This window comes from Balaenoptera acutorostrata, chromosome 6 (assembly GCF_949987535.1).
Source record: "Balaenoptera acutorostrata chromosome 6, mBalAcu1.1, whole genome shotgun sequence".
Taxonomy (NCBI): domain Eukaryota; kingdom Metazoa; phylum Chordata; class Mammalia; order Artiodactyla; family Balaenopteridae; genus Balaenoptera; species Balaenoptera acutorostrata.
The window spans coordinates 44,722,472-44,745,216 of NC_080069.1; the positions used below are offsets into that span (position 1 = coordinate 44,722,472).

Sequence of the window (22,745 nt, forward strand, 5' to 3'; positions counted from 1 at the left end):
ATTCATTTGTTTCTCACAGGAACTCTGAATATTCTGCTGAGCTGAGACTTCACAAAGAGATGATATCATTGCTGGTGAGTAATAAAACATTGTTTTCTCCTGGTTACTTAAGTCAGAAAATAAGATCTGTCCGAAAGAAGGAGTATTTGATTTGAAAGGAGCTCTAGAAAGGTGTCTATTCAAATTCTCAAGTAGGCTTTCACAAATTACTATTGCGGTGAAAGGATGGAGATTGTGGTTGATGTCACACAGCATTGCCTAAATCTGGGTAGGATTCTGTATGTCTTCAGCTGGATAGAGCTCATGAATATAGAAACTGTTAAACAAAAAAACAAAAACAAAAAAAACCAGTGAAAGCCTGCCCTAACCAAATAGCCTGGATCCCTTCAAAGACCAGAAAGAAACAACCTACCTGATATTTTCAGAGATATCTATTAGTAGCTTTGTATATTAAGACTGTGGGAGTGTGTGTTTTTTAAAGTGCTTTCAAAACTACCGCAAAGCTGACAATCCCATGGCAAAGCAGGTCTTGGAACCCAAGATGAGTGGGACTGAGCAGGTCTAGAGTTCCCAGCTCCTGGCTTTTCTCATACATGAGCCAAACTGAAAGTAGCAAGCAGCTTATAAAGCATCAGCTCCTGTACTCTCCTGCTCTTCTGAAGAAAACATAAAATTTAGTGGTTTCTTCTGTTATTGTGCCTCTGTATCCCTAAGTATTATATTTAATCGGCCAGTTCTTCATTTCTCCTTTTTTATTATTAATTTCCTACTTTGATGATTTAGTTCTTTTAACCACCGCGCTCCTTCCCCTCCCCCACCCCCTACTCTCCGCGACCTTCTAATATCATTGTCATACGTTTTGATTATGTAAATGCCATTTATAGCTGAGCCACATAATATACTCTGATTTCCTTCTCTTGGCAATTAAAAAATTTTTTTTCCACTGGAATAAAATTTTTGCGTGTGTGCTCACCTATTTCTGTATCCCTACCCGTTAATTAATCCCCAAATGCAGTGCCTAAAGTATCAATACAAGTCTTCTCTAAAGACATTCAAATCTATCAGGCAATCTAATTTAAAAACCTTTTTCATGGGGTGTCACTCCTGGAGCCCAGCGTTCCTGTGTGGACTGATGGTTCTCTGAGGACATGGTGCATTCTTTCTTTCCCCAACATCCTGTCGATTCCCTGTATTTCTTTTTCCTGGATCCTACATCTTCCTCTTTTTTTGGTTTATTCCCTCGTTTTGGTGTAATACATTTACTAAATAGCTTCTTGAGACTGGGACTGAGGGTATTTTTAAAGCTTTTGAATATCTGACTGTGTTATTACTTTAATCTCACTTGGCTGGAAGTATGAGGGACACAGATTTTAGGGTCCCAATAACTTTCCTCAGTCTGTTTCCTGGGTTGCTTTGAGCGCGTCTGATCCCCAGGACAATGCACATAAGCTGTTTTTCCCTCTCTGAAGTTTCTAGATCTCCTTACCTCTGCTGTTCGTGCCGCGTGGCTTGTGGGATCTTAGTTCCCCAACCAGGGATCGAGCCCAGGCCCTCAAGCAGTGAAATCGCGGAGTCCTAACCACAGGACCGCCAGGGAATTCCCAACTTTGCTGTCTTAATTTCACAATGATGTCACTTGGAGTGGGTCTTCTTTAATCATGTGGCTGGGCACTAAGTGGACCTTTCAATCTGGAATCTCAGATTTTGCAGTTGAGGAATTTTCTTGTGTTAATTCTCTAATAATTTCCTCTCAGATCTTGTCTGTTCTTTTTAGCATCTCTATTCAGTCAGATGTTGGCCCTCCTCAGTTCAGTCTTTAATTTTCTTACATTTTCTAATTTCCCCTTTGTCTTTCTATATTCTGAAAGATACTCTCAACTAATCAACTTTTCCTGTGAAATTTTAGGGGCTTTTTTTTTTTTTTTTTTAAGGAGCTCTTTCTTGTCTTCTGATTACTTTACAGCAACAGAAAATCATCTCTTATCACTCTGAGGAGACAGTTGTTTTCCTTAGTTTTCTTCTACTCTTTGCATTATCTGTTGTCCTTTATATTCCTCTGTTCTTTGTCTAGGTCTGTCTTCCAAGTTCAAGGCCTGACTCAAATGTCTCTTCATCTCTCATTCTGTCTCCTTATTTACGCTGACTAGGAGTTCTGTGCTACGGCAGGGCTGTAAATGAGGGAGATTCACTGTGACAGTCAGTACCCTGGAGGCCTCCAAAGTCTGTAACTGCAAGTCCTCCCCCTTCATCTCTTGGGGATTTTACCATTTATTTGTATCTTTTTCACTTAATAGTTTATCATTCCTGCTATTCACTGAACAGATATCTCCTGGGCACTGACTCTGTGCTGGATCCTGGTGATCAGAGTATCTATGATGAATTTGCTTTACAAACGTAGAACCAGTTACAAGTGAGGCAGTGTGTTTGGCGGTAAAGAGCGTTGACTTCGGACAGAGCCTGACTCCGTGGGTTTTCATCTCAGCTCCTCAGACTTGTGACCTTAGGGAGTTACATGAGCTCTCTAGGCTCCACTTGCCAACTTAAAACAAGGAGAATTATTGTACCTTCCTCAAAGGGTTGTTACGAGGATTGAACAAGTCAGTATATGCAAAGAGCTTAGAACAGCACCTGGGATGGAGTAAGTTCCACAGACGTATGAGCCATTATCATTTTAAAATAATTTGTGAGGGTTATTTCGTAAGTAGCTCAACCAGTTTTCATGCGGTTTCACAGCATTCACTGGGAAGGGAAGTGACCCTGAGGACCTGCTGCTGTGCCAGATGTTGGGCTAGGTGTTTCACGTGTCATTCCATTCAAGGTTAAGCCTCAGAGCCTTAAAAAGTAGACATTATTTCTACTTCTCAAGTAAGAAAAATGAGGCTCAGAGAGGGAGATAACTTGCTGAGGGCTCCACAGCTGATATGAGGTGGAGCTGGGACTTGAACCCAGGCTTGTCTGACTTAAAGTGCAGGCTTCCCCACCTCTCGTATGCCTGCCATCTGTGACCAGACAATTCCAGCTGTAATACACCAACTCCAAATGGTTCCCGTTAGGACCCAAGCAGGCCTGCAGAATCCTCTACATTCCTTCTTTTCCTAGTGATATGGTAAATTAATTAAATGCTATTAAAGTTATATTGGATTGGCCAAAAAGTTCATTCGGGTTTTTTTCCATACGAGGCTACTGAAAACCCAAGTGAACTTTTTGGCCAACCCAATACAATAGCACTTCTTTAATAAATATCCTCCACCTTAACCTGGCATTTCCCCTTCGAGTACTCTGAACTGACGAAATTTCACTCAGAGGTTTTTAAGCTCAACTCCTAGGAAACTAGACTTGGTTAAAGCATGAAGCAGAATCTCTAAGCAGGAAAAGGTTTCCCAGTTTAAAGGGCCTCTCCATCAGGGATGAACTCTATATACATGGACACCTGGCAAGAGGGACTGTACAAAGCAAGAGGTAGGATGAGCCGTGAAATAAAAATAAGACCAAAAGGAAAGTGATGGTGCAAACATCCAACCACCCAGAGCCTGAGAAACTCTGGCTTCTTAATGAAGTAGAAGACACAATACTCACAATTTCGCCAGTAGGCAGATAGATAGTCTGTGGTGCCTGCTTGTTCAAGAATTTGTTTAATAAGCGGATATTGGCAAATGTCCCCCGTGCCATGATGGCGTCATTACCTCGGCGGGAGCCGTAGGAGTTGAATTCTCGTGGAGTCAAGCTGATAACGAAAGCAGGAGAGGAGCTGGTTTAGTGAACTGAGAGACGATTACACTTGGCTTACCCCAAGAAAAGAGAAAACCCACAAACCTAGGTGTTTCTCTAAGTCTGCTAAGTATTTTTTTTTTTTTTTTTTTGGCTGCATTAGGTCTTCATTGCTGCGCGTGGGCTTTCTTTAGGTGCGGCGAGCGGGGGCTACTCTTCGTTGCGGTGCACAGGCTTCTCACTGCGGTGGGTTCTCTTGTTGCGGAGCACGGGCTCTAGGCACGCGGGCTTCAGTAGTTGTGGCTCGCGGGCTCTAGAGCGCAGGCTCAGTAGTTGTGGTGCATGGGTTTAGTTGCTCCGTGGCATGTGGGATCTTCCCGGACCAGGGCTCGAACCCATGTCCCCTGCATTGGCAGGCGGATTCTTAACCACTGTGCCACCAGGGACGCCCTAAGTCTGCTAAGTATTGTTCTCCAAGGCAGAAAAGCTGTTCCCATAGCTTCAACTGAGGGCAGAGTGAGAGGTGGCAGGTGGGATGGTGAATCAGTATGCTCCCAGCAGCAACCTACAGTCTTATAAATCTGAGTAGAGCAATCGGGAGGGACTTTAATAAGAGTATTTATTTTATTGATTCAGTAGGGTAGCCTATAAAGCTTCACAAAAGGTAAAATACTAAAAATGGGTAAAAAAACAAAGGAAGCAAAGGGAATACTCAGGGTAGGCCAGTCAGGTGGAGCCAAGAATGGGGACACATAAAATACATTCTATAAACTAAACAGAAGTAGGTTCAAATTTGTCCCTGAGTTACCAGGAGCTCAATGCAATGAAAAGACACATAACTGGAGACATGACTTAGAATTTTCATAAGATCAAAATCAGGGCAGTGCCAAAGAGGCAGACAGGAATAGCTATCGGTGGTCCTAAAATCAAAGAAGAATCTTGTCTGTGGGTCCCAATGAAAGGACACTTTGCAAAGTGAGTAACAACATCTTAAAATGAACATGGTGACCAGTTCACTGGGCTGTTTCTTATAATGCTAGGAAGCGTGTGTGTTAATGATTTATTAGTTAGATCTAATTTGAAGATTGAGAGTCTATGAATGGGCTTCAGGAGTATGTGAGTGTGTCTATGAACCCTTGAAATTATGTCCAAAGTGTGGATGTGCATTTTTATGGGAAGGTATATCTCCTTTCATTCAATTCTCTAGAGTATCAATAATCACCAATCTAAAAAGGTGTTGGTCACTGCTCATTTTCTAGTTTCTTCCTCCAGCCTCAATCTTGTGTTTCTCTAGTTTCTCTGTTTGTTCTTAGAAGCCTTTTCTCCCATTCTTTCACTCAACAACTTTTTATTGAGCACCAACTATGTGCCAGGAGCTGTTCTGGGTGAACAATGAACAAAACCAATTAAGATCTCTGCCTTTGCAGGGCTTACATTCTAGAAGCTGGAGACAAAGAAATTTTTTTAAAGAGCATCCTATGCAAGTGTTACTAGATTGTGGTTAATACTTTAGAAAAAAGAAAAGGTAGACCAGGGCAAGGAGAACAGGAGTATGGTGGGAGTGAACTCATGGAGGAAGACTTGAACTTGGCGAGAGAGTTAGCTAAGAGGGTATCTTGGGGAAGGGCATCCAAGAGGAAAAAACAGCCAGCTCAACCAAAGGCTCTCAGGCAGAAGGGTACTTGGCCTTGCTTGGAACATTCAGTGAACAAGGTGGTGGGCAGTGTGTCCCGAGCAGTGTGGGTGAGTGGAAAGGCAGGGACTCACTGACCTATCTTGAATATCACCTGCCCTTTTCTACTTGCTGATGGACTTGTGTCTCCCACTCAAAGCAGAATCATATCCCTTTAAAATCTCACAATATGTATCTGTGTATAGGCAGTTCCCATACATTTTAAAAAGTAGTTGCCCTGCGTTAAAGAAAAATCTAGACACAGACCACCATGCATTACCTCCTCTAGATGTGGGCTATCTTCTTAAATTTACAACACTCACATTTCTGGGGAATATGAAATATTCTTGGTCTGAATGAATAGACTGTCCCATAGGGTGCACTAGGAGAAGGCAGAGATGAGTGAGCAGGTTAGAAAGGGAAATTCATGAACAAAATGGGTTAGCCACCAGGCAAGTGAGATGAGGGGCAAGGCAGTTGTCCTCTCCCACTGGGGAAAAAAAAGGTGTTGAATTTTGTTCCTCAAATTGGCTCTGGGCCCCATCCCTGAAGAAGCTGATTCAGGAGGTGGGGACGGGAACCAGGAACTTTGATCTCCCCAGACGACGTTCATGGAAAGTCCCATTTGGGACCGACATTGATTGATAGTGGTATATTAAATAACAGTGGATAATACTGGTGTAATGCCTGTTAAAATCGGTATGTGACTGAAGGATTGCTGAATGGATGCGTAAACTGCAAATCCTTGAAGTGGATCTCTGTAAAGAATATGTCTCTCAAGCAGGTAATATCAATGCATTTCCAGTTCTATCCCTGTCCAGTGCTTCAAGGGTAACCAGGCTCTGCCACAGGTGGAGAGCAGAGCCTTGTACTTTAACAATCAGCCACGCTGGGGGGGGGGGGGGGGGGGGTAGGGATGACAGCTGAGTCTAATGAGTAGACCTGCTCAAAAAGAAGGCCCTCATCCCTGCTGGGGTTCACGTGCTGATGGATTCTCCCAGGGAAGCTTCGAAGCAGCAAACAGAAAGAGCAATTGGTTTTCAAGCCCCAGGGTTCAGTGAAAAACCAAAGTCTGACTCCAAGGAGACCTCATGAAAAGAGCACTACTGGCCTCACTCTCTCCATTTCTGCCTTCAGGTCTCCCTCCCCTTATTCATTACTTACCCTCTGTTAGTTAAGTAGCGAGCAGCAGGGCTATTTCTTGCAATATTTCCGGCCGGAGAGATGTGGTCCGTTGTTACTGAATCTCCCAAATTTAACAGCACGTAGGCATCCACTATAGATTTAGGGGGCTGAGGATCCAAAGTCTACCAAAGAACACAGTAAGTCAGTGTTTGCCCAGGTTTTCTCCAACATGTCACCAGGGGGAACCCCAACAGTAGCGGTCCATGGACCTGAACCAGATGACAGCCCTATATCAGCGCATAGAAAATTCTAGTTTTATTGGTTTTTATCAGGGGTGTTTAGAAAAGTGAGGTGAATTTATGCAAAATATTCCTATCTCACTCTTGAAGGGAGGTGAAGTATTGGCACTATCCCCTCAAAAGCAACAGGGATGGTGCTGCAAATGACATTCTCTTTCTCCACATCCAGAGAAGGCCTCAGATGCTGAGGACAGCAGGAGTCCTCCCCGTCCCACCCAGGGCAGTGCAGACTCCTTGATCATCAGTTTCAGAGAAGATTTCGCTTGTTTTTATGGGTATAAGGTTTGAATACGGCAGGTCCCAGGGGACGTTCTCCTGGACAGTCCCTCAGACTTTACTGAGTCTTTGTCCAGGCGGTACTTGATCACCAGGGGGTCTCTACAGAGCCACACAGAAGCCCTGGACAGAGAAGCTGTAGGCCCACTCCAGCCAAGTAACTCAGCTTCCCCAAACTCTCCCCAGTATTATCTGCTCGGGTTTGTAAAGGTTTTAATGAAAGGGGTAGTCAAAGCAGGGGTATTGGGTAGTCAAGTAGATTTTACAAGGCAAGAAACTTTTTGAAGAACTCATTTTGTTAAAAAATAAAAAGTCCTACCAGGTCTTCAAAGAATGGTGGTGACTTGATGTATGTAGATTTGGGATTCCAGTAATATAGCTCATCTGACGGGGCTGCTAAGGCATTCCAGCTCTCATTCACAGTCTTGGGAAAAAAAGAAAACAAGGAAAGGCAGATGTAATCACAGTCTGTCCTAAGGAAAACTGAACACGCAAACACAAATATATATTCAAGCCAAGAGCACAGGAAAATCCATTCTTATTCTAAATGGTCACACAACAGAGTTCCTCTATACTAAGACAACACCATGCTAAGTAATTTAAAAACACATGTGCTCTGTGATAGGCAGCCTCTGGAATGGCCCCCACAGACCTGCCTTCTAGGATTCACACCCCTAAGTGATCCCCTCCTGCTGAGTATGGGCTGAGCCTAGTGACTCACCTCCAGGATTAGGTTATCAAGAGACTCTGCCTTCTGTCACTTTCACCCTCTTACCCTCTCTTGCTTGCTTGCTTACTTGCTCTGATGGAGGCCAGCTACCATTCTGTGAAGAGACCCACTAGTAAGGCACTGAGGGCAGCCTCTAGCTGACAGTCAGTGAGGAGCTGAGACCTTCACCCACAGCATGTGAGGTCCTTTATCCTGCCAACAACCACATGAGTGGTCTTAGAAATGGATCCTCCCCCAGCTGAGTCTTCAGGTGAGACTGCAGCCCCAGATGACACCTTGACTGGGACCTTGTGAAGGCACACACACCCTGTTAAGCCGCACCTCCATTTCTGACCCATGGAAACTGTAAGCTAAAAAAAAATGCTTGCTGTTTTAACTCACTAAGTTTGGGGATAATTTGTTGCAGAGCAATAGATAACTAATACATATACTTATAAATATAATTTATGAAATAATAATCCAGATTGTACCCCAGGGGAAATTATGTATGCTCTGAAGATTCTGGGAAGTAGACCTCCAGGTCATAAGGACATTAGCTAGTAAAAGACAGCTGCTATGCATTCAAATGGGCTTGAATTAGCTCTCCATGTCCATTGACTCAGCCTTTGGAGAAATACATTTAACCCAATATCTACCAGACTCCCTTGTACCATTTCCCAATGAGCAGCTTGTGGGATTCACAGTGCATGAATATGACCCCCGTGTGACTCTGCTCCCCAGTCTGCCCTCTTGTTTCAAACCACCAGCCCCAGGCTGAAGACCTTGGGTCAGCCTATCAGAGACTAGGGAAAGGCGTAACATTCAAGGGGCTCAGAAAATGACGCTAAGCCCCATACATTTTCCCTGTATTTGTAAAATGCACAGCAAGTTTTTTTTTTATTTCGGTAGTTTGTTAGGGTGGTGTTTCCTACTGAGTGGCTTTTATTTTTATTATGTTTTTTAAGCATGCAAATACATCTGAGAGGTGCATTCAACCATTTGATGCCTCAGTGACACACTACAGTGACATCAGGGGGTCCTCAACCATAGCTGATGAATGCCCCAGGCTGCCTGAGGAAGGGGGCAGCTGTGGAGAGCTGGCCAGGAACCACACACAGCTGAGGCCTTTCCTCCTGAGGCTGCCGCTCACTTGTCCAACTCTGGGAACATCTGGGGAGTGTGGGGTCTGGAAAAACGTGAGTCTTAGGAGAAAAATGATGGATAACCACTTCCCCAATCATCTGAAGAAACGTTACTTTGTATAGTTGACACCGCCACTGGCCTCAAGGTTGGCAGAGATGATGCACAAGAGCAGCTTTCCCTCACAGGTGGGCTGGGACCTCACCTCTATTTTCTGATAGACCTCCTTAAACATCCCAGGGATGACATACTGACGCTCCACTGCCTGGATCTCGTCTCTGGTTGGCCAGATATCTCTCAGAAATACCTGTTGTCCCTTTGCATTTACCCCTGGGGAAAAAAATGTTTATTAGTGAGAAAAACTTCATCTCATACCCCGTTTTCATCGCCACATACAGTCAGTCAAGTCTCGTTCAGGGTAGTTACGTTCTGTAAAGCCTACGTGCACACTTACAAGAATACTCAGTCACTGCCCCTAGGGGACACACGGGTTAGGCTCCCAAGAGCCTCCATCCACAACACTGTCGTCCACTGATCAAGACATAACCCTATTTTATGTGTGTTTCTGTTTCATGACACCTTACTTCATACATACTGTTGATGCATTCACACTGAACTCGCGAGCCTGTCTAACACGAGGCCCGTCACAGCCTTCTTGGGCTTAGGAACGCTACACAGCACTTTAGCACTACTCTTGGGGGTCATTTTAAACAGTGAAATCACCAACAAAAACACAAAAATGTGAAAAACATGGTGCGAAACAGAGCACGAACAGGACACTTGTTTGCAGTATAAGACCTGCAATAAAAAGGCAGTGTTGCCTTGTTCGACCTCAGCTGAGAGCAGGCACGGTGAGGGACTCAAGGTTTTCACACCTGCACCCCTCCCCGCCCCCGCCCCGTGCACATCTGTGAGTGACCATGGGAGAGTGATGAGCATTGATTTGGGGGTTAAAATCCATTTTAATGAGTAGTCAAATTTGCAAATATGGAATCCCTATATAATGAGGACCAACTGTATGTCTAAAGCTATGATTTCCTAAAAGTAAATTCCAGGGCACCATTTTCATATTATCTAATCTGCTTATTAGCATGGGTTGAGGAGGGTACAGCAAAGAGACCGGAGGAAAGGAAACAAAGCATCCTGTCCCCAGAATTTCAAGAAGCTGCACTATTTGGATGTGTTCCTACAGAGGAGATATTAAAACAGTGCCTATCATTAGATTAAAGCGGGAGCTGGAAAGGAAGGGACTGGAGAAGAAGCCAGAATGGCAAGATCTCCATTACTTTTGGGTATTTCTTTCCCTTTTGTTGTCCCTCCCCCTTTAGTAAATTCTTGTTTAACTATTTCAGTTATGTCTTAGCTGTGTACTGGGGCATAAAGAAAAGACCCCTCCTCTGATCTCTGGAGGGTCTAGCCTTCATTATTTATTAAGGAAAGCAATAACTTTCTCCCAGTAATGTTTTCAAATACATTGGAAAAACTGTAACCCCCCCAAATAAGATCTTACCCAGTGGCTCTTTCTCAAAGTCGATCCTGATGGTCCCGGCAATTGCATACGCTATTACTAAAGGCGGAGAGGCTAAATAGTTGGCCCGGGTATTGGGGTGGACTCGCCCTTCAAAATTCCTGTTCCCAGACAGTACTCCAACAGCAACAAGGTCCCCCTGTGTGAGGCAAGGGGAAAAGCAGGTCACAAAGAGAAGAGAATGCCTAGGTTCCAGTTGTCAAAGTTTTCCCTCTAAGCTTCCCCTTCACTGGTCCTCTCCCTGGGAAGAAGAGCACACAGGGTGACCCTGTGGGACACACTCTGGGTCAAAAGCAGCTGAGAAACACATTCCGTGGTTTCTGCTCATGAGAAAATCGCAGGTTGGTCAGGAGGCGGCATCCTGGTTATTTTGCTGCTGGGGCCTGAGAACAGGCGGGGAAGACTGCAAGTTGAAAGCTGAAGGAAGCCACATTGACTGACGGGTATTCTATAATTAATGCAAAGCAAACCAAATAGTATTTCTCAATGCTATAGAATTTATGGGACAAAAGTCAAGCCAATGCAATTTAGTTTACATTCATTTGTCTGACTTGGAACCAGTTTTCAGACAACAGGAACAAAGGATTCTGGCGCCTTCTGCAGTCAAAACCACGTTTATGGAGCACGTGTGTGCCAGGCGCCGCACTAAGTCCTTCGTGTCCACTATCACCTTAATGCTCACAGCTCTATGAAACAGGTGCTATTACTGTCTCCAGTTAGAGTTGTGAAAACTGAGGCACACAGAGGTTAATTAACTTGCTCAAACGTATACAGTTAAGAAGTTTTGCTCAACTCCAAAGACCGTACTCTTAACCACATCCCATGCTTCCCTGAACCTTCTTAAAATTAGCAGCCTTTTGATCACACATCATATGAAACATGACAACAGCTCTGAAGACCCACAAGTTCCTCTGTAATCACCTGTGTGATGGCTTCTACCACAGCGTCAGGTAAGGGCCCACTGTTGCCAATGCAGGTCATGCAGCCGTAGCCCACCACATCAAACCTAGGTGCGAGAGAGAAGCACAGGATGGAGAACGGCTCTCAGTGGGCTCACCTGCTGGTTACATTTCCTGGAGACCACTGACCTAAGTAAGTTTAGTACAGGGCTGTTTCTATACAGCTTTCATTCTTGGGAACATTTTGATCTACTATTCATCCATTCTAAATCATTCAATTAAGAGTCCTTTTTATAATTTACTTTTTTAAACAACTGAAGTATAGCTGATTTATAATATTATGTTAAGGTGTACAACAAGGTGATTGTCATATACAAACACACACACACACATATTTTTTCAGATTACTTTGCACTATAGGTTATTACAAGATATTGAATAGTGTTCCCTATGTTATACAGGAAATCCTTGTTGTTTATCTATATATACTTTGTTTTTTGGCCACGCCACGCAGCATACGGGATCTTAGTTCCCCAACCAGGGATCAAACCCGCACCCCCTGCAGTGGAAGCCCGAAGTCTTAACCACTGGACCACCAGGGAAGTCCCATAGCTATTTTATATATAGTAGTGTGTATCTGTTAACCCCATACTCTTAATCCCACCTCTCCCCCCAATCCCTGCTTTCCCCTTTGGTAACCATAAGTCTGTTTTCTATGTCTGTGAGTCTGTTTCTGTTTTGTAAATAGATTCATTTGTATTATTTTTTTTAGAGTCCACATACAAGTGGTAATATATATTTGTCTTTCTCTGTCTGACTCACTTCACTTAGTACGATATTCTCTAGGTCTATCCATGTTGCTGCAAATGGCAATATTTCATTCTTTTTTATGGCTGACTAGTATTCTATTGTATATATATATCTTCTTTATCCGTTCATCTGTTGATGGACACTTAGGCTGCTTCAATGTCTCAGCTATTATAAATAGTGCTGGTATGAACACGGGGGTGCATGTATCTTTTCAAATTAGAGTTTCTGTCTTTTCCGGATATATTCCACTGACTGCTGGATCATATGGTAGCTCTATTTTTAGTTTTTTAAGGAACCTCTGTACTGTTTTCCATAGTGGTTACACCAATTTACATTCCCACCAACAGTGTAGGAGGGTTCCCTTTTCTCCACACCCTCTTCAGCATATATTATTTGTAGACTTTTTGATAATAGGCGTTCTGACTGGTGTGAGGTGGTACCTCATTGGGTTTTGATTTGCATTCCTCTAAAAGTTAGTGATGTTGAGCATCTTTTCCTGTGCCTGTTGGCCATCTGTAAGTCTTCTTTGGAAAAATGTCTATTCAGGTCTTCTGCCCATCTTTTGATTGGGTTGTTGGTTTGTTTGTTTGTTTTTGATATTGAGATGTATGAGCTGTTTGTATATTTTGGAAATTAATCCCTTGTCGGTTGCATCATTTGCAAATATTTTCTCCCATTCTGTAACTTGTCTTTTCGTTTTGTTTATGGTTTCCTTTGCTGTGCAAAAACTTTTAAGTTCTATTAGGTCCTATTTGTTTATTTTTGCTTTTATTTCTTTTGCCTTGGGATATTGCTACAATTTAGGTCAGAGAATGTTTTGCCTATGTTCTCTTCTAGGAGTTTTATGGTGTCATGTCTTACATTTGGATCTTTAAACCATTTTGAGTTTATTTTTGTATATGGTGTGAGACAGTATTCTAATTTTATTGATTTACATGAGGCTGTCTAGCTTTCCCAACATCACTTGCTGAAGAGACTGTCTTTTCTGCGTTGCATATTCTCACCTTCTTTGTTGAAGATTAATGACCCTAGCTGTATGGGTTATTTTTGGTCTCTCTATTCTGTTCCATATAATTTACTTTTATAAGTAACTTACTTTCTAAATTTATAAGAAAATTATAAGGAGTCTATCTGAATGATCTGGAATTTTTAAAAGTTGAAATCAGATATGCCATTTGATGTCTTTACTCACTACTCTTATTATATAATCCCAAGGACTTCTGACTTTTATGAGGCACATGACAAAAATCTTTGTCATCCAAATTAGGAATAGTGGATTAATTGGAGAAACTGTATTTGGCAACAAATAACTAATTGACTTCAAGGAATCAGAACATTTTTAGGCATGGGAAATCATTATTTTCATACCAAAGGGCAGATTCAGTTGCAGAGCCAACACTAGCCCGTAGCACACCTTCATGCAACTGAGAAAAGACGCCCCCTGCCCCAGGAGTGCAGCGCTACAGCAGAGCACGGGCTTGATATCAGCCCCTGCTCTCTTCACAGACACCCTTGTCTGATGAACAACCAGTACAACTGTACAGGAGGGCCCTGCTCTGTCGGAATGTGAGGGTTTGTCTGTTTACCATCTGACAGAAGACTACGCAATTAGACACCATCAGATAAGCTTACATCCGTTACAAGGTGACTTAGCAAAATACCTGTGGAATACAATAAAACAAAAGCAATGGTGTAAGAGATTTCTCCCTCACCCAAGCTGAGACAGGTAAGGCATGACTCCGCTTTCTCGCAGGTAGTAGGTGACCACACCACTTCCAGGAGATAGGCTAGTTTTGATGTAAGGCTTCACGTTCAGGCCAGCATCCACAGCCTTCTTTGCTAACAAGCCTGTGAAATGGTAAACACAGACACGGTGTGTGGGGCTGCCCACTCTAGGTGCCACGGACATTTCAGGAAAGAGACTGGCTTCAGTCTGCACTTCCTGCACTGCTCGACAGAGCCCCATTCATGTTGGTGCTTTCTGCCATCTTTGTTGCCTGACAGAAGTCAAAAGCTCGCTGGCCCAAGGTCATTTACGTGTATTCAGTAAACTCAAAATTAGCCATGGACATGAAGAAAAAGATAAAAAGAGCTGTGCCTTTTTTTTTTTTTTTTAAGAGATAAACCTGAACCATTCATGATTATATTATAGAATGAGTTTTTAATTTTTGGAGGGAAAGCAATCTTTCTAGTTATATTTTATTTAGATGAAAAATAATAGGAAGGGCCCCTTCTTAAAGTATGTGAATTGTGTACTTGTTGGTGAGGAATACAGTCTGCCTAGAAGATAAAAATCTAGTCCTCAGATATTTCTTGAAGTGGAAACTCAAGGGCTCTTGGGCCACTTGACTCTGGGCAAATACAGAGACTATTTATTACAGGGACACTGGTTGCTCTGACTTAGGACATATCAGGGAAGTAGGAAAGAAATAAGGAGTGAGGGGTATAAAGAGACAAAAAGCTACAGACAAGCTGGTGTCTTATCTTAAGGAAATTGGTTTGTCCAAAGCTTAGGTGGCAATAGATGAATTCCTGGACACAGAAGGTTTTCCTTACGCACTTGTCCAATTCATAAAGAAAGAACTGTTTGTGGACACAAGAGGAACTCTTAGGGATATTTTAAAATTTGGAAACTAAAGGGACATTAGAGTAATGAAACTCTGCATGTAAATATTAAATAAACAGAATTGCATAATAGGTAGATACGTTTTATCAACCAGTGCCCTGTGCCCTAATTCAGATGCACTTGACAATGCATCTAAGACAGACTAAATTCTACTGTACAAAAAGGCCTATCGGGGGTTTTATGGAGAAAACAGTCTGTGAGATGAAAACAGTTTTTTTCCTCTAAAGTCTGACATAAGATTCTAGGCTTTACCAGAAATTCATCTTTCTTTCCTCTCTTCTCCTTATTTTCTGTGTTGATTCTAAAGACTATACTACTTTAAATGCTTTGCATTCAGCATTATTTATTGTGTAAACATTTCTGGGCCAATTAATCTCTGCATCTGGAAAGGATAAGGCTCAGGGAACTATATGTAGAACTCAGTTAAGCCCCTGGGTCATGTCTTGGGAAATTTTCACCCACACGTCCACATGACCATCAAAGGCACTTACCTGCTCCTAACATCACAGATGGATTACTGGTGTTAGTGCAGCTGGTAATGGCAGCGATTACCACAGAACCGTGAGCAAGGGTGAACTCGCTATTATTATAGATAAATGTCTTATGGTCATTATGATGGTCCAGAGCAACCTGGAATCCTTTAAATCCTTGCTATAGGAAGAAAAAAGAAAAAAATATATATGGTCAAAAGTTCTCACTTTGGAAGAAAAAGAAATGCTTTGGTAACTATAGTTTTAAAGGCCAATTCTTAACAAAACATAAACATCTTAGCTGGTAAACTCTGAAGTGCTACAGGAAAATTAAAGTTCCCTTTACTCTTTTTAAATCTTTATAAAAGGGAGTCATGATTTCTGAATCTGATTTTGCTTTGAAATTATTAACAATTATTCCCCACCTCAAATACCGAAATGCTAAAACTACAAATTTAGCTTAGTCTAATTAGAGCTAATTAGTACAGATGTAATGGCTGCACTGAGGGCGCTGATACTAACCTTTACGGAAATTTAGAAAAAGGTGCCATTTTGGCCACATTCAACCAATCATAAGCAATAAGGCTAACACAGTGCAGCTGAACATTTGGTAAAATGCTGGCATCCCGTGGATAAAATCCATCACAAATCTTATTCATTTGAAACATGTTCACTGAAAATCTACTGTGTACAAGATACTATGCTGGGCACTTCGTGGGATACAAAGGGGACTGTGCATAAATCCTATCCTCAAATCTACAGTCTAGTAAAGGAAATCAGACATGCAAATAGTATACAGTACCAACAATGAAATTAAAGGCTATGAAACACCATCACAGGGTTTCCGACTGATGCCATGAAGGTTCAAATGAGGGAGAGATGACTTTGTGCTATGAGATCTGAGGCCACGTTGTGGAAGAGCTGAGAGATTAGGGCATGCAGACGGGGAAGGGACATGCAGGCAGGGGATGGCATGAACAAAAGTACAGTGGCCAGAAAAGTTTGGGCAAGTCGAGTGAATACTGTGGTGAGTCATGTGAAAAGGAGGTATGCTTTTGAAAAGGAGGGTTGAGTTGTGTTTACAGGCAATCAAGTGCTCTAAGGAAGCTGCCTGGCTCTTAGCTAATGCAGAGGGGAGGCATCGAGGACTATAGGATGGAGAGGAAACGCCCGCAGCACCAGGCTTCAGGAAGACTCATCATCGAGGCGGGAGAAGCCTGTGCACAAAGAAGCCGGGCATGGGGCAGGGTTGGGGAGGATTTCCACCCACCTCTCCCAGGTCCCTACCTTGGCTCCAAGGCAGCTCTCAAAGTCCTTTTTCATGTCAGATACGGCAACTTTGTCCTGAGGCCTTTTGGGTCCACTGCAGCAAGGCACTACTGTTTTCAAGTCTAACTCCACAACCTGTGCACCCAAAAGAAAAGGAACCGTGGACTTGACATTATACTCACAAAGAAAAAAACACAGCCATGCCAGAGAATTTAAAACACCACAACAATAAAAATAAACTAAACTACCACATTCAAAACCAAGGAAGTCAATGTCCATTTTACACTGAAAGGATGAATTTCCAGAGTTCCAGATGAGCACTTCGATAGCGTGGGACAGGCAGAAGCCTCGCCACCTCTCAGAAAGACCAGGGTGGGCATTGTGGCTGCCGCCAGGGTCTTTCACTTGGCCATCTTTGCAAAGCAGCTCATCATCCTTTTTATTGCTTAAGTTAGTCTGACATGGATTTTCTACTGAAATGATAGATAAACCATTGTAATTTTTCTAAGATGACTGGGGGAATGCAGCCATTAACTCATCAATGCCAAGAAACGGGCCCTAGTCTAATTGAATATTTCCTTCCCTCAATGTAAAATGAAACAAAACAAGGATCCCACATCTGGTTTATGCTCCGATCTTGGCTGCTGAGAAAAATGTGGATTCAGCTTGCACCCTAGAAAATGAATGAAGATAAGTACGTCGATGGGTAAATCAGAACAAATTGATTCACTTGCACCTCCATTTCTTTCCCCATCTATAATAATGATGTGCTTATCAGCCTTTAAATAGCTCCAGTCCTTCTAAACTCCTTTTCCAAAGATCTTCCACATAAGAGGAGTAAATCAAAAAAGGGGAGCAGGGCTTCCTTGGTGGCACAGTGGTTAAGAATCCACCTGCCAACACAGGGGACATGGGTTCAAGCCCTGGTCTGGGAAGATCCCACATGCCGCAGAGCAAATAAGCCTGTGAGCCACAACTACTGAGCCTGCGCTGTAGAACCCGCGAGCCGCAACTAATGAGCCCACGCGCCGCAACTTCTGAAGCCCGCACGCTCTAGGACCCGCGTGCTGCAACTACTGAAGCCCTCACGCCTAGAGCCCGTGCTCCGCAACAAGAGAAGCCACCGCAATGAGAAGCTCGCGCACCGCAACGAAGAGGAAGCCCCCACTTGCCGCAACTAGAGAAAGCCCGCGCGCAACAACGAAGACCCAACGCAGCCAAAAAATAAATAAATAAAATAAATTTATTAAAAAAAAAGTGGGGGGGGAGCACACTCAACCTAATGGCCGGGAAGAATGGGACAAGTTATGTTATTTTATGTCTACAATTCCTTATCTTTTTGATTTTTCAGCCTTTTAACACCCTGTTCTTCTGCGATAACTTGGCAATGACTAATTTCCTACAAATACACTCCCCAAGAAAAAACATTCACAACTAAAACCACAGGCTTGAGAAAGAGGAAACACATGTTCAGTGAAAGGCACTCTCATACCTGGGCAAAGTCTGGGTCTTGAAAGGGGTCACTGAAATTCCGAAACATTCCTACAGCCTGAAGATACTTTTTAATATGCTTTACTTTTTCTTCATCACGACCTAATGGGCATTTTAAGAAGTAACAAGTAACAGATGTTAATATTTCCTGATTAAACTAATGCCTCTACCAGAAACTATACAAGTAATGGGCATTTCACTTAAACACACACCAAGAGCTCTGCTGATATTGCAGCTTTCAGGCGAACAGTCGGACTCTCTAGCCGATGCTGCCGTTTACTAGGGGCCATTCACTGATCTGCTGTTCTACCGAAGTGACAATTTTCTGTAGAAGATTCTTACTTATAAGCACTCCTCTCTCTTTGGTTATGGGTCTTAATTAAGAGGATCCTAAGCCTCAGCGAATTGTCAAAGCATACCTCCGACGCATCTGCCTTCAGCTGGCCACAGACCCTCAGCATTCCACATTATTCTTGTTAAAGTAGTAATCCCCGCAGTCTCCCACCACAGATCACCAGCTGTGTGCCCAGCACCGTGTGCTAAACATTTTAAATGCATTATTTCACTCTCTAATCCTTTATCATGACCTTATGAGACAAGTACTGTTATTATCCTCATTTATGGATGGGGAAATAGTGGCTCAAGAAGATTAAATAACTTTGCCATGGAACACAGGCCGTAAATGGCAGAACCAGGATCCGAAGCTGAGTTTAACTCCAGAGTTCAAAGTCCTAACTCGTGATGCTATATCACCAGGAATATGACCCTAAAAGCTCTGCTGTTTCATTCTGATCAAGACCCTGGTTGCAGGAGATAATACGCACGGTTTGCCCAGTTGGACAAACTGGGACACGCAGTTCTCCCAGTTCTCTAAGACTGTTTGAGAGCTTGATTCTTGGATCCACAACAGATCAGCATTTTTTTTTTTTTTTTTTTTTTTGCCTCTTCATTTTAACTGAATTGTAAAGGTCATCAGCTTTCAGCATGGACCTTATAACAGACGACTGTCTGATCTTCGTTAACATATTTATCATGACCTGTTGTTGGGCCCCAGTGTTCATTACATCCCCTGTCATCCTCTCCACGAAGACATGCTGGAGAAATTTCTTTTAGGTTTCAGTTTAAGAGAGTGTTCAACTTCTCTGAAACCATTGGTTTCAATTCAGTAGATGTTACAAATTCAGTACCAGATCAGTAAGAGGTTCAGTGGCCACCTCTAGAGCCATAGAAACTAATCTCATCTCTGGATGTATTTTGCAGCTTTCCCCTCCCCACCATCCCTTCTCTTCTCTTCTTTAGGTTGAGTGCCTCAGCTGTTTAATCGAGGGACAGAGGCAGAAGGTAGTGCTCCAATTCTCAGCGTTCTATGAACTTTAGCAACAGCCTTCTGTTTTCAGGGTTCTGCACTTACCTGTCTGCACCAGGTACTTGATACTGACTTCATCAACCGGGAAAAAGGCAGCAGTGGCGCCATACTCTGGACACATGTTGGCAATTGTAGCTCGGTCGGCAATGGACAACTGGGCTACCCCTGGCCCGAAGAACTCGACAAATTTGCCCACTACCCCAACCTGGCGGAGGTGCTGAGCAACAGAACAATAGCAGAGTTTGAGACTTGATAACCTGTATTTAAGATGCAGAACTATCCCCTTGCAATTCTCATAAAGTAGCCTTGTGAGTAAACACAAAAAAATGAATTAGCCCAACATATGTTTGATTACTTTTAAAAATAAAACTTAAAAAGTAAAGCCAACTAAATACAACATGGTATCTTGGAGTAGATCCTCGAACAGAAAAGGGATTACTGAAAAAACTGGTGAAGTTTCTAGTTTAGTTAAAAATGTCATACCGATGTTAACTACTTCTGTTTCTCATAAATATACCATGGTTATGTAAGATGTTAACATCTGGGGAAGCTGGGAGAAAGGTAACAGGAACTCTGTATTACCTTTATATCAACTCCCCTGTAAATCTAAAATTATGTCGAAACATTTCTTCAAAAAGAAAGAAAAAGTAATATAAAAACACAGATAATAAGAAAAGTTTTGCCAAATGAGAAAACTTCTTTCTAAAAATTAAATAAATTCTTTCAACTTGAATAAATTATGATCTGCACTTGTTGAATAAGCAAATGCCTTGTTTTCAAGGGTATAATGAACAAAGGTCCTGAACACAGGTATAAGTCAAATGTAACCAAAAGATCCAGGCAGTCTGACTCTCACACCTTTTCCATACAAGCCATCAGCCAGGGCTGGAGCCTCAGTGACTGGCTTGGCCCTGCATGAAATCAGCTGTATGAAGTGTGGACACCCACACGGACAGGCTCTTTTCGTTACGTGGAATTCTGCCAAATTTTGTGGGCAGAGCCTATATTATTCCACACTTGAATGATGCGGACATCTCTGATGAGCTATAGTGTTCAAATAAATCCAATTCCGATGTCCATGACTATTAAATCAAAAGTATAGTATCCATCCCACATACCCCCAGCCTCCAAACTATACAACCAGAAAAAAACTGTGTGATAATAAAGAAAAAAAATTACTTTTCTAATAGTCTTTCAAAATGAAACTGCCTTCTTTTTGCAAAGCAAGCAAATCACCAAAAAAGATTATTTCCGACAAGGGCAAATGAAAAAAAAAAAAAAACTAATATTTTCCAGCTTGGAGAAACATCTGTTACAATAATGTAACTTATAATACAGAGAATGGAATTTTAAATAGTCAAAAATTATTCACAGAGTTTGTTATTTTCATATAAAGAAGAACCATGTGGAAAAAATGTAGAAGTATAAACATACGCATGGAAATGATTTCTTATAACCTCAAGATAGTGATTATCTCTAGAAATGAAGAGGGTGGCTTTAGCCATAAATATTACATTTCACTTCTTAAAAAATATACATACAGAGAGAGCTCTGAAGCAAATACAGCAAAATGTTACCATCTGTTAAGTCTACACGGTGGGCATATAAATGTCATTTTAACTTATGTGTATTTAAACTATTTCACAGTTTCAAAAAAAATTTTTAAAGAAAAAGATCCATGCAGCAACAGAAGAGTAAAATGAACATAATGATCTGAAACCTAACCGCAGAGTTCTCTCCTTATGTCATCTCTTTTAAAGTCATAAACGTACTGTTTCCTAGCATTTCTAGAGCACATGGAAACCAAGAGAGACTCCATCATGGACTCTCTTCCTATTTGTCACTGCGACTCAGACCACAGAAGAGGCAGCACATTGTTACCTTGGTGATGGTGAGCACGATGTCAGTGGATGTTACCAGGGGGTGGGGATTTCCCATCAGCCTGTAGCCAATCACCTGGGGAAGCACCATGCTGATTGGCTGGCCCAGCATGACAGCCTCTGCTTCGATACCACCCACACCTGTGTGGAAAGGCATGACAGAATAATGCTTTCCTTAGTCCTCACGATATCCCTCAGGCATAGTTCAGTGTCATTAACAAGTAGCCAACCCACTTATAGTGTTTTACTAGTATAGAGTTATATTTCCATAAAGAACAGTTATCTTTTCTCTATTTCCCTCTGTAGAATTTTTAACAAGTGTTTCTCAAAGTGTGGTCCCCCAAACACCTGTGTCAAAATCCCCTTGATTCCACCCTAAAAAGGAGAGTGGGCTTCAGGAGTCGCTGTTTTTAACAAACATCCCAGCTGATTTTCGCTTATTCTAATTCATTCTTCCAAACATTATACTGAGTGCCTAAAAGGCATGAGACGCTTTTCCGGGTACTGGAAATTACCGGAAAACAGACAAAAAAACCTCTTTGATATTTGTGGTCACTCAAATTCATGCTGCTGGGATGTAAGGGCATCAAAGTAAATCAAGGTATTTACATAGAACAGCATAAGTGGAATAGGAACCCGGAAGAACACTCACCCCAACCGAGAACGCCCAAACCATCAATCATGGTAGTGTGCGAATCCGTGCCCACAAGACTGTCTGGGTAATAATATCCATCCTGATCAAACACCACTCTTGCCAAATACTCCAGATTCACCTGGTGGATGATTCCTGAGCCAGGAGGAATAATCCGCATGTTGCGAAAGGCCTGAGAGCCCCACTAGGATTGAAAAATGGGGAGAACACTATGAATGCCAGACACACCTTTATGCAGCTCACCTCCTTGGCACCTCTTCCTCATACCCCACACACATAAAGAATCAACCAATGGAGCCAAACTCTGCCCATACCTTTAAAAATTCAAATCGTTCTCTATTTCTTTCAAATTCCAAGTCTTGATTCTTCTGTAAACTGTCTGCCCTGTCAAAGAGAAAAACTAAATGTATAAATTTTAAGGCGTAAAATGTTACTGGTCAAATTTATAGGTGATAAGAAAGAAAATGGCAGTTTCATCTGCAGGCTTGCTGGGTGGTATTACGCATTCATTCACAGGGGAAAGAGGCAATTAAAGAAAGTAAAAAGAATAATTATTTTTTGGTTCAGGTGATTTTTATAATGCCTTTAAACATGGTGGGTAGAAAACATTAAGTGAATTTAAGTTAAAACTATTCTAATCATAAAGTCTGACTCTTAGGAACAGACTCAAGACATTTATGATGACAACAGCAGCTTAGATATTTAAAGAAGCTTTCTTTCTGTACTCCTTTCTTACCTATGACCTTGTTACAACGCCTCTCTGAGCTGAGCCATATCTGGGCTGGCATTTTCATCTGTTTTATGTTGGGAGGTAGGGAACCAGTG

At 42.2% G+C, this 22,745-nt stretch overlaps 1 protein-coding gene across 1 annotated transcript in view; it reads right to left on the minus strand.

The window, feature by feature from the left end:
* The window catches only part of ACO1 (aconitase 1), a 60,947-nt gene that overhangs the window by 6,030 nt on the left and 32,172 nt on the right, over nt 1-22,745 (minus strand). Inside the window, exons 5-18 of the mRNA XM_057547907.1 lie at nt 22,235-22,304; nt 21,921-22,104; nt 21,270-21,409; nt 19,434-19,605; nt 18,024-18,124; nt 16,550-16,666; nt 15,284-15,443; nt 13,879-14,014; nt 11,379-11,463; nt 10,440-10,596; nt 9,135-9,259; nt 7,400-7,504; nt 6,545-6,687; nt 3,577-3,724 (exon numbers count right to left, since the gene is read on the minus strand). Coding sequence (XP_057403890.1) covers nt 3,577-3,724; nt 6,545-6,687; nt 7,400-7,504; nt 9,135-9,259; nt 10,440-10,596; nt 11,379-11,463; nt 13,879-14,014; nt 15,284-15,443; nt 16,550-16,666; nt 18,024-18,124; nt 19,434-19,605; nt 21,270-21,409; nt 21,921-22,104; nt 22,235-22,304 — 1,843 coding nt within the window. The remainder of the gene's footprint in view (nt 1-3,576; nt 3,725-6,544; nt 6,688-7,399; nt 7,505-9,134; nt 9,260-10,439; nt 10,597-11,378; nt 11,464-13,878; nt 14,015-15,283; nt 15,444-16,549; nt 16,667-18,023; nt 18,125-19,433; nt 19,606-21,269; nt 21,410-21,920; nt 22,105-22,234; nt 22,305-22,745) is intronic.